Source organism: Symphalangus syndactylus, chromosome 4 (assembly GCF_028878055.3).
Source record: "Symphalangus syndactylus isolate Jambi chromosome 4, NHGRI_mSymSyn1-v2.1_pri, whole genome shotgun sequence".
In the NCBI taxonomy this organism is placed as follows: Eukaryota; Metazoa; Chordata; class Mammalia; order Primates; family Hylobatidae; genus Symphalangus; species Symphalangus syndactylus.
Window position 1 is genome coordinate 96,771,765 of NC_072426.2, and position 12,153 is coordinate 96,783,917.

Sequence of the window (12,153 nt, forward strand, 5' to 3'; positions counted from 1 at the left end):
GCTGTTTCTCAGGCAAAAGGAAGACCTCAACTCCTCACCACAATGTGTATTAACACAACTCACTCCTTGTGTTGAGGCAGCATGGCCAAAACATGGGCTACTCTGCTTAGAATTTTTTTAATGGCAAGAAAGGTAAAAGAAAAGAGAGAAGCTTAAATGAAGAAATAATGCTCTCTTTCTTACAGACAGCAGAAGGAAATTGATATTCTCTCTGCCGCGAAAGGTCAAAATGCCAACTTTGAATTGAACTGTAAAGACTAAATTCTGAACAATTATTCTCTGCAGCAATTGTAAAAATTTCAGCAAATTGCAGCTGTCTTAGGTCTTTCACCCAAAAGACCTACTCATTTCCATCAGCTGAGTTCACTCTTCCAACCTGGCATGTCCAACCTAGCACTAAATCCCTTTGCAAAATCAGTCTGCATAACAGCATGGCCAAAACCGAGGGCAGCTCAGGCAACCTGAGCACAAACACCAGGCTCAACCTCTCTGAAAATCATCTTTACACATAAACCCCTGGAAAAATTCATAGTTTGAAATTGTTTCAGCGGCCTGGCAAAGCTTTTAAAACATGATAACCATCACACTTTACTCCTCTCTGAAAGGTTAGTTTAATAGTAGATCACAAAAAATTGGTTTCCACAAATGCATAATGGTTCATCTATGTCACACTTGAACTAAATGGTTTTTTAAATGGAGCTGAAATTATTTTGATGTGTACACAGTCCTGGATTTCTATACAACCTTTTTTAACCAGCCCATCAGGAACCTTGCCTCTAAAGCCTCATTAATAATTCAGATGTGCTGATGACTTTAAAAGATCTATGGAATTGAAGCTTAGGGAAAAAAAAAAAACTCTGCTTGACAAAAAGATAAATGAATGTAGAAAGAAGCTGTAGGAGTCTGGCAAGCTGTAGATCATCTCAGAACAGATTGTAACTTTATCATTCTGTCAGGGGGAATAATTTAAAGCACTTAATCAGTTAGCTTCACTGTGAGGATGTAGCATTATGAATTCCTATCGTCCAATCTGTTCAAATCAAAGTGAACTTAATTATAATAGGTGAGTGAGCCAGAGCAGGAGGGGGGTGGGGAGAATGAGGCAAGAGGCAGCAAGTTTCCTGTGGGGTAAACTGAGCTGCCGCATAAAAGTGGGGCGAGGCTTTGACTCAGGCACATCCCAGCTCCAGTGACAGCCCTCCTTGACATTGACAGCTCAGGGCACTTGAAAGAGCAGAAGTAGGAACTGAAGAGAAACAAGCAGAGTGGTCATGAACTGATTATAGATACTTAATTTATAAATCAGTAGCCAAACATGCCCATACCCCCACCCCCAACACCCCCTATCAAACCGGGTGAGCAGTTTTCACTAATGTGTCCATTCAGGACCACTGACAAAACAGTTACAAATTGTTCTGGTAAGCAGAAAAAGCAGCTAGAGAGGCCATTGTCTCTATAGCAGTGGACGTGCTTGATAGCTTTTACCCCTTTTCTTTTTCTTTTCTTTCCCTAAGCCACTAAAGTGAGGCGTATGATTCCCAAGTTAGAATGTCCTATTTGCCCAGTTCTTTCCTATCTATACACATGGCCAATTTCCCAGAAAATTTCAATCCTAGAAAGAGGCGGGAATGAGGGTTGAGTCTTGTAAAATAGCTTTGCACTGCTAAGAGGATGCTAGACAATTTTCATTCTCACCCCAGCCCCCAAACGCCCTGACTCAGCATTCTCTCTCAGCCATTTCTGTATTTAGGGTGGAAATGAAATGCCAAGACTTCATTGAGCTCCCTTGTCGACAGCTTGGGTTATTATAGTCAGTTAAGATATTGCCACTTGGAACTCTATTCATAACTTTATACCAACACAGAGTTTTCTTTCTTGAAATAAAAGCCACCTCAAAATCCTCTTTAAAACATTGGTCGCTATTCTGATTTTCATAGATTTTTGGCCAGCAAAATCTATGGGCTTAGTTTAGACCCCCCAAAGTGGCTACAAATGAAACAGGAGAGTGGTATAGTTGAGACATGGCTTTAAGTGTGTGTGTTATAAGCAAAGCCAAGAAAAGGCTGGGAGGTGGTGATTCTGTATGATTCTAGATCACTCGCTCTGCAGCAAAGGTGGTGGTGCCCTTCCGTTCCACTCAAATCAATGGATGCACACATCTCTCTGCAGGCACAATGTCTGTACCCAGTGGCTGATATATGCAACATCCCCTCCCCACCAAACCTTTTCTGGCCATGAAATTAACTCCAAGGAACATTGCCAGAGTCCATTCTCCAATCCCTCCTTAGCCTCTGAGGTCCGCCCATGGTGCCTCTGAGTCCCAGTGGCACATTTTGTTCATCACTTGCTATAGGAAGCAGAGGTATATTTCAGGTTCTGGGGTCCTCCCTACACTGCACTGTCTCTCAGCAATTACTCACTGTCGGCTTCAATCGATTACCTTTTTGCGTTTTTCAATGAGCTTCCCAAAGCTTTACCCTAGGACTAATTAAACTTCTCATTTCTCCTTCTTGTTCTCTATCCATTTTGCCCTTTAGCAGAAAAGAAATGGTTTACAGATGAACCGGATAATGCCTATCCCAGAAACATTCAAATCAAGCCCATGAGTACCCACATGGCTAACCAGATCAACCAATATAAATCCACAAGCAGCTTGATTCCACCAATCAGAGAAGTTGAAGATGAATGTTGACTCCCAGGAGACCAGAACTATTTTTTTAAAGCCTGACAAACTTCATAAATGGTGATGTGACTTTTCTTCTTACATGCTGAATCACTGGTGGAAACGTTAGGATAAGCAAGAATTGCCAGAAAATAAAGTAGACAGATCTTTCTCTTTGTCTGCCTTGAATATTGCTTCCATGTATTTTGGAAAAGAAAATGATTTCATTTGTAAATGAACATACTAAAATAGTCATGTATAGCCTCTAGCATTTTAAATTATTTTTATTTATTAGAAAGAAAATATATTTTTTCTTTTCATTGTCAAATATCTTCCCTATATCTAAACGATGCAAAATCTAAATGAATAAGTAAGTGGTCAGACTCCTTAATGCGTTTTTCTCTTCTTTCTCTCTTTTTCCTTGAGGAGAATGATGGTCACCACCACAATTAATTGTAATTAAGGGAAATGAATTATTAAAACAATTTTAAAATGGCCAATGATGTATACATGTATTTTAGTAAATCCAAAAAAGAAGACTAAGGGGACAGGTGAATACCTGCTCCTCGCCTGGATGGGTGTGTATTTTGATCTGCATTGACACCAGCTCTTAATAAATGGAAACATTTATTTTCACAGTTGAAAGTCATATTTTTGTAGTTTTAGTTTTCATTCTGTAGTTCTCACCCCTTTGTTCATATTCTTAAAGGGAAGACCTTCTTGCTGCTTTTCTACAATTGGCAGATCAGGTTTGTCTGGCCAACTAAGGACACCAGGAGGGTTGTGGGCACGCCTGGGATGTGGAAGCTGAGGACCAGATGCACAGAAGACATTGCTCTGTTTGCTGTTCTGGTGGTGGGGACTCCTACGTGCTGTTATGCTTCTCATTTTATATTTCCAAACCACCTGAGCGAGTAATGTCAACTTCGGGAGGGTCTGGTGGACTTTCTCCCCGCTCCCCAAGTCTCAGAACTTTTAGCCTGGAAGTTTGTAAAACTGATCAGTAGTTTTACTTTACCATAGGATATGAGAGGGCATTCATTCTTCTCACTGAGTTTTTGTTTAAAAACCAGGAGATTTCTACAATCATGGAGACAGATTTTAATTTGCATGCTCTCCTTTAGTTGCTGGGGCCAAACACATGAACTTGTTACAACAATTTAAAAAATAATAATAACAAAAGGAAAGCAATGAATGCACTTCATATAGACTGTTAGAAAAGGCCTTTGAAAATTACCAGCAGTGAAATCAAATATATCAGCCACTTTAAACTGCGGTCAAAAGATTTTTCTAGCCATCAGATGCAATTATGATGTCTCAGAGCTCTGCTGTCGCTTGCATGCTCGGTGTACAGTCTCCCGGCAACTGTTTTGTTCCAATCAACTTAGCAAGTCTTTCAACTTTAAAATTATCAATCTTTGATATGATCATCAAGGTCTCTGGAGAAGCATGGATGTAATAGTGATTTCTGTTTTCTTAAAAAATGTAAACTGTGGACACTTAATGGAACCAAGCTAACCAAAGTATCTCCCCGAAGTTTCATGATATCTAGTCCATTAACTCTTTGGGCCATGATCTGCGGTACCTAGTTATGGTAGTGCAAATCAGATCAGAGGAAAGCAATGAGATCATCATGAAGACATATGTCCACTAAGTGCTCCAATTACCAATGTAGGCAAAATGAGCTTCCACCTCTGTCCACTCCCTGCAGAGCCAATATAGTCGTGCTTCCACCTCGTAGGCATTGTCCTGCAGTGACTTGTCGGACTGTGGTTACTCTGTCGTCACATTTTGTAGAATTAGTTCTATAAAAGTATTGTGAATAAAATGTATGTCCAATTGGATTGTTTAAAAACTACTTATAATTAATCACTAGCCTACTCAGCAGACTAAAATGATGTCAACAGTCTATATTCAGGCTTATAAACATTTCTTGGTTTCCAACAGAAGTCAAATGTGTTTGTGGGGAGAACGTTTTGCTAGGATTTTGACAACTTTCCTGAAAGCTAGGCCTTCTTTTACATAATGATTTTGCATTGGGGTCACCTTAGTATATTTATGTCAATCCACGCTCTTCTTTCCTTCGTGAACCATAGTGGGCTCTTCACTCCTGCTCATAATAACCACCTCCAAATTTGTTAGAGTGATTTGGTCTCCTCTGGCAGGCTGTGGTGGCCACATAAAGGATCTTCCATTAGAGGGACACAGGACACAAAGCTCCATTCCCACTACCCTCTTTTCCCTGTGTCACCCCTACCAAGGCAATCTGGAAGCAGAAATGCAAACTCCAGCCCCACAAAACATCCACTGATGCATTTGTGGCTAGAGATTTTAATCTAAACTTTTTTTTAAAAAATCATAATAGGATAGTTTCCTATAGCAAAGGGCTACTTGATTCATAAGCACCCCCCTAAAAAAAAAACCCAAATTGGTAGAAATTCATTTTCTTTTAAGTAAAGCAATAAGTTCATACTGTGTTGCCTTTGTAATAATGAATTGCTCTGGACTAGAAAACAAAATGAGGCATTTTGTTAAGGAGGTAAGAAAATGACTGGTTGTTGGGCCCTTTGGCAAAAGCTGGTGCCTGGTAAGTAGAAGCGAAATGGAAACAGAAATAACATTTGTGAAATCACTGGAGGGCTCAAGCAAATGCCAGAGCTTCTCCCTGGCTTGTTCCTACTCATTGAGCTCTTTGGCCCCGAGACCCATCCACCTCCACTGCGACAGTCTGTCTTTCTGCCTACATCCACCGGAGACCAAGAAGGGTCTTTGGTGCAGTCCACATTATGAGGCTCTGATTTCCCATCCCAGTTTAGGGCTCCAGAAAAGCCATTCTCTCAAACTATTGATTCTTGGGTGCTGTGGGTCACCAACAGGCTGTTTACAAAGCAGAAAATATCATCACCATCATAACCTTTCTCCTTGAGAAAACTTTTATTTTTGTCTGAGCAACTTTATATTTTAGACTATCATCTTGAACCATTATAAAACACCTTAAATAAAAGTGATTTTTGACTAAGGCACATTGGAGAACATTCCAAAACTCTTTCCTCCCAAGGGTTCTGGCACCTTATGATGTACTTTGTAAAAAAATTGATTGAAGATTTTAAATAAACAGGAAATTAGAAGTTTTTGTTAGGGTTAGATAAAGGAAAAGTGAAAAAGCATAAGAAATTTGGGACATTTTCATGTTGAAAGGAGAAAAAGCACAAGTCCCCTAGTTACCATTTAATACGAGGGTGCAAGAGCCATATTTACAAACAACTAGCTATGATCTTTAAAAATGTTTTTAAAACTCTCTGAGTCTCAGTGACTTCATTTGTAAATGAGAGTGATTCATCTAGATGACTCTAAGGTCCCTTTCAGGTCCCAGGGGACATGATCTAAGTTAGGAGTGGGAACATGGGAGTGGCTGCTTCTCCTTGGCTAAGCCCATGCAGACTATTGTGTCCAGGACTGGAATAAAGGTCCTATTTGCTGCATCACCCGGGCAACACTCCCAGCCTTACTCAGGAGTAGTGAACATTTTCTGCTCTGGACATAGAATAGGTAGGTTCATTCCTGTGCTTTTCACTTTAGATTCTCTTTAGGTTCAAGACGCAAATTTCTCAATTTGGACACACCTGAATCACGTTGGTCAAATTTTGCTGCCTGTTTCTAGGGTTTTCTTCTCAATTTCATCCCTGCCTTCCCTTTGTTGTTGTTGTTTTTTTTGGTTCAAGGCCCAGCTTCAGTTAGTCCCTTCATCTCTATGCCATGTCTCCAATTCCTGGTATGTAACTAGAGGTTCAAGAGACCCCAGATTCCTGCCATTTTCCCCATTTGTTTCCCCATGTAAATCTTCAGGAAGTAACCAGTTTTCCTTCTCACTTCATTTCCTGTCCTCTGTTTCTTTGGTTGTTTTCTTTCATTAATAAACTAACCATTCCTTAGCTATTTACATTCAGAAATGTAATTTTAATCTATTGTGTTTTATTGTGAAAGAGAATCTCATTGAAGGAAGGAAGGGCGAAATTGAGGAATAAAGGTAGGAAGGGAGAGAAACAAAGACTATCCAACCAATTGACTGAGATGTGAGCCGCCTTGACCCCCAGGAGACTAAGTAGATCCGTTCAGCTGGAACACTGGGTTCCAGGGCAGAATCTGTCCATTTTCTGTTTTGTTCTTACTTGCTGCTTTTGGAATGGTGGTAAAGCCACCAATCACCATGACCCTTTAAAGGACCTTCACTAATGAGGACTTGACTCACCCTCTTTAAAAAGCAAAAGAAACAGAATTTACTTACAATCTTCTAGTAAATTACCTTTCTGCTCCTCTCCTTATTCCCAAAAGGCACATTTTTTAATCCAGCAGAGATGATTTAGCATATAAATCCCAGGTCATTTGAGGATGTGATGATGCTATTTGGATTTATTTATGAGAGAGTAGTAATTATAAATGAATCCTAGGGAGTTTTTACTAGTTTGGTCATATTGGTTGTTTAAGTGGAGTCTCTTCTGATTGGTTGTTTCCAATAAAGTATCAGTTGTTAACAATTTCAAAATTTCCATAAAAATAAGGAAACTTGGAAAACATTTTTAATTTTATTTCTTAAGAGACCACAGAGCTTAATTTTCAATTTTTATGGTAAGCTTGCTTAAAACATGTATAAAAAGAAGCCCATGTGCTCAAAGGCAGAGGCACCTTTAGCCCTACAACAGTTGGAGCTCCATGATATCACAGCCCCACATGGATAGATTGGAGAAAGAATTCTGACTTAGACCACCTGTAGCAGACCTTCCTCTTTTGGCATATTTTTTTTTATCACAAAAAGGACCTGAGAATCCTTATCTAAAGATAAGCCAAACTTGGGGTATACATTAAGAATCTGGGAAGAAAGAAAAAAAAGAAAAAGATATAATAAGCAGTATTTTAAAATACCATGAGTTATGGGCATGCATATGGTACAAAGAGTAGTTCTTTGGGTTGAAAGAAAGAAGAGTTTGCATTGAACTGCATAGGCTGGCAAGAATGCAGAGGCATATAATGTTTGATGGGCTTTGGAGGCATTTCAATAGTAAATGGGTGACAGGACTGGAAAGATGTGGAATATGAGGGTTTTCCAGGGAGGTGGGACTTAATGGGCCATGATGTATTTGTAGGAATGTGATTTCAATAGATTGACTATTTTGTCTACTGTGATAAGTTTGTGTAGGAGAACTGAGGAAAACTGAGATGGGACTTCATGGAAGGGGCTACAAAGTACAGTCTAAAGGCCTAGATAAAAGTTTGAAACTTGATTTAGAAAGTCATGAAAAGCCACTAAGAGTTTTAAGCAAAGAGTGATGGGGCAGCAATGGCTGTGCATTTTTCAGGTTGAAAGTAGTGAGATGTCAGTTCTTCCTGGAAGATATCATGCGAATGCACACAAAACTGAACATTTTCTCAGCAGCAAGGAGTGCTAAAGGGTGCACACTCCAAGTCAACAACTCATCGTATGAAGCACCTCCCTTCCTCACACATTTTGCTTTGCTTTCTGTCACAGGACCATCAGACGTAGAACGTCCTGACTCTCCTGAATTACTAGAATGTCAGCAACAAACTCACAAAGTAGATTAGAGGGTAGGAATAGATACATAAATTTTTAAAAACCTGCCAATCATACTATTTTCTAGACAGTAATATAATAAGAACATGAGGCAGGACATCCACAAATTGTAGAGAATAATTAGTAGTCCAGAACTGCCAAATAGGAATTCCCATTATGAAAACACCCTTGCAGCTAATCAGGTAGCCCTTGTTTAGAAACCAGTTAGACTCATAAAATATTTGTAAAAGGAGTGGGTGGGGGAGAAATGAGCACAATATAGGTTCTGCCATCAATCAGCTTATAATACAACTAAAGAAAGAACATGTTCAAAGTGCCATTAGAGAAAGGGTGAGCCCTAACCACATAGTTTCACATTCAATATGGTAGGAGTTGAAACAAGGGAGAAATGCTGTGGTTTGAAGTGGTTCAGCAAGGTAGGATTACTAGAGAAAGGGGGGTTTAGGAGTTAGATAAGTAGAGGATCAGCCTTCTAGGTATGAAGGCAGGATTATCTGGCATGTGGCAGCGTGAATGGTGTTAATCAGTAACTGCTAATTGATATTTACTGAGCAGCCGCTGTGTCCTTACGACGGTAAGACTATTAGAGGAAGGCAGCCCACCTGCCTAACTGGGAACACAAGGCACACATATATTGGAAAGATCATGTTGCACAAAATAGGTGTTCAATAAATAATTTTTGAATAAATGTGAACACTGAATAGCAAATAAATGTTATGGATCGTAATAGTTGTAGAAGATTGGTTGGGATTGTAGGGACTGGATGTGGGGCAACGGCTGTGGGTCTAGAGTATATTCATTGTGCAGTGGACACACACCTAATCTGTCCTCAAGGACAGAACCATGTGGAGGAATAGGAAAACAAGAGAAGCAGGCAAGAAGCGGAGGCAGTGAGTACAGCAGCTAAGAAATGTTACGTTGGGTTCATCCAGAGCAAGAAAAGCGGAGAGCTGTCCGTGAGGGAAGGCCACACAAGCAAGAGGAGTCGGACAGGGGAGTAAAGGAGTGGGCTACAACAGGCCCTGCAGATGTGGAAGCCAGACCCACAGAGGCACTTAGAAAGTGAGGATCCTGGATGAATTATTTTAGGAAGAAAGTGTAGGCTTAGATCAGCTGGCAGATGTGTTTGTGGGCTACAGCCATATTTTTCAGGACTAAAAAGGAGCAAAATAAGTAGATCTTCTTGGGACAAGAGATCTAGGGTACTCCAGAACCAGGGAAATGAGAAACAAGAGGGGAATTTTAAGAAAGAGAGGGCAGATCATCTATGAGGTTGGAGATGAAAGATGTTGGAGATGGTGAGGCAGAAGTCAAAGACTCACTCAAAGGGCAGGAACTCTGCTTAGGTGTCCATATTCCCAGAGCTTGTCATGAGGTCTGGCCCAGGTGGGCAGTCACTCGGGCCACTATGTGTCACTGTGGCTGCCATGGTGGATGGAGGCTGGACAGGACGTGTGGTGATTGGCAGTCTTTCTGGAGGACTCACCAGGGAGGGGTCTCAGGTTGGCATCTCCTTTCACCTTCCTGTGCATGTCACTGCACTGTTCTTCTTCCCTCCCTGAAAAGCACACACACTGCACCCTTAGTTTCAGGGGTCTGAAAACAAATGCTACAACCACCTTGCTTTGGTGGCTTTTCCGAACAGGCATTGTGAGAAGAGATGTTCTGGCCAGGTGAAAGTGGACTTTATCTTTAGGTAGGTTTTTCAGTTAAGAAAGGTTTCCTTTGCTTATCCCTTGAGGACTTCTGTGCTGCTGCTGCTTCTCCTCCATCTTGCTAGTTAACAGAACAGAGGTGGAAGTGACACCAATGCTCTCAGCCATGCCTGCCTTGGGAAGCACTACCGGGCCCCACTGTTTAGCATCTTAGATGGAAATATACACAAGGCACTGACACACGCCTGCGGGAGTGACCCAGTGCTTCCCTCCCATGGGACTCAGGGTCAGTGTGGGAAGGCAGCTGGCAGGGACAGGAGCCCCGCCTGCAAGGTGGACCGAGCCTCACTTCCACACAAAACCAGAGTCCCATCTGCCCCAGAGTGCTCGCTCTCCTCCCCTTCCTTCCACTCAATGCAGCCTGACACGCCTTTGACCAGAACTGCAACATTTCAAACATAAACCCAGATCTGTTGGGAAATCCTAATTAAAAAACGTTCCATTCCCAGGTGGCACAATCACATCCTGCCTAAAACTTCTGGCCCACATCCCACCACCCAGATGTTGAAAAGAAACCTTTCTCTGCTTAACACCAAAACCCTGCACTTCAAGGTTTCTTTAGGGGACAAAGAAAAAAAAGTACACACATGCAGAGTTCAGCCTACATGTTCATTGAGGAAAAAGAGCGTGGCTTATTCATCTTTCAATCTTTTGATTGTTGGCATTATGATTATGATTAATTACTCTGACCTGACAGGAATTGAAGAAGAGAATATATGCTGGTGCTCTGAAATGATCTACCCAACTCTGTCATCTGTAACAACCAGTGATAACTCTCTTGTCTTGTAAAAAGGGTTTGTACATAACTTGTACATGGTTTCATTTTTGTATTTTTCGCAGATTAAAAATTTATGTATTTGTGTTCTAAAACAAGGAGTGTTTCTTGTGTCTTTGTAGCAGTCACATGCCATGGGGGTGAGAGGTGGGCTGGGGTTGGTGAGGTCCCCAAGTTCTAATCAGGCAGCTTTTGTCTCCTCCCTTCATGCTCCTCCATGAAGGCAAAGTTGTGGATTGATTGAAACCATGAGCTTCCCTTTGCAGCTTCGAGTGCAAATAGACCTCCCCACCTCCATGGTCTTCCAGGAGCCAGTCAGCGGGTGCTGCCCAAGACTGCAATAGGCATGGCAGAGAGGAAGAGCTGCTGTCATTTAACGTGGTGCCTGAAAGCCCTACGCAGCCACACTGGGGCCAGTGGGACAGGTGCTCCTGCAGAAGGCTCCAGCAAGCAGGCCACTAAAGAAATGCACAGCATTCAACAGGTCCTTGAAAAGCTAAAGCATTTCTCCCCTCAGCCACCCACTCTCAAGCTAGTTACCATTTCCTGCCATTTGCACAGACAAATGGTGTTCTTTCCCCTGCATTTATCTTATCAAAACCCAGGACAATCTGTTAAAGGTTTGACTCATCCTGCTCCATACTCATCCCCAACAGGGCAACAGATGGAACTTTTAAAAGCAAAAAAAAAAAAAAAAAGCCCTTAAAAATGAATGTTGCCATGTTGGACCATGCTCTAAACCTTCTTCAGAACCTTCAGAGTTTGTGCTCTTTTCAGGGGCCTGGACTCCCAAGGGCGAACCTGGTCCAGCCTAGAGAAAGGGAAGGATCTGGAGAATAGGAAAAAGCCATCCAAGGTATATAGATGTAATGTGCAGAATGTATTGAGACTTAATGTATTCTAGAGATTGTCTCATTTGCTCATTAGCCAAATATTTACTGAAAGCTATTATGTTAACAGTCCTCTGTTGGGAGCTGGGAAAACAACAGTGAGGAATTCTATAACTCCAGTTCTCCAGTCTGGGGGAGGGTTGGGATCAACAAATAAACAGGTGATAGTCACGTATTAAAAATTGATCTGTACGGGAAAGCACAGTTTGCCATTGGGAACACATCAAAGGGGCACTTAGCTATTTGAAGAGAAGTATACCAATTGATAGATATTTTAAAAAACAAATCCCCTTTCTACCTAAGTCAGTATAAGCCCTAACTGAAACTTATTCCCAGTGGTCAGCAAATGCAGGTTTACCTGTCAGAATGTGCCAGTTCCTGACAGTCGTTTGCACTCCAGTTTCTCAACTTGCCTTCTCCAATATTTGCTAACAAATCTGAATGTTGTTGGGGAATGTAATTGCAGAGCATATGGTCCCCATTATTTAGGCAAACTCCACTGCCAAATTCAGCTCCAAGGAAGG

General features: G+C 41.4%; 1 protein-coding gene across 42 annotated transcripts in view; it reads left to right on the forward strand.

The window, feature by feature from the left end:
* KCNMA1 (potassium calcium-activated channel subfamily M alpha 1) overlaps positions 1-10,837 on the forward strand; it is a 779,318-nt gene extending 768,481 nt beyond the window's left edge. For 15 of the 42 annotated variants that reach the window (XM_055275615.2, XM_055275604.2, XM_055275594.2 and 12 more), the window contains one exon: positions 2,538-10,837. In XM_055275615.2, coding sequence (XP_055131590.1) covers positions 2,538-2,562 — 25 coding nt within the window. In that variant the 3' untranslated portion in view covers positions 2,563-10,837. The remainder of the gene's footprint in view (positions 1-2,537) is intronic. The other 27 variants (XM_063637484.1, XM_055275620.2, XM_055275609.2 and 24 more) reach the window with 3 other exon arrangements.
* The last annotated feature ends 1,316 nt before the right edge of the window (positions 10,838-12,153 follow it).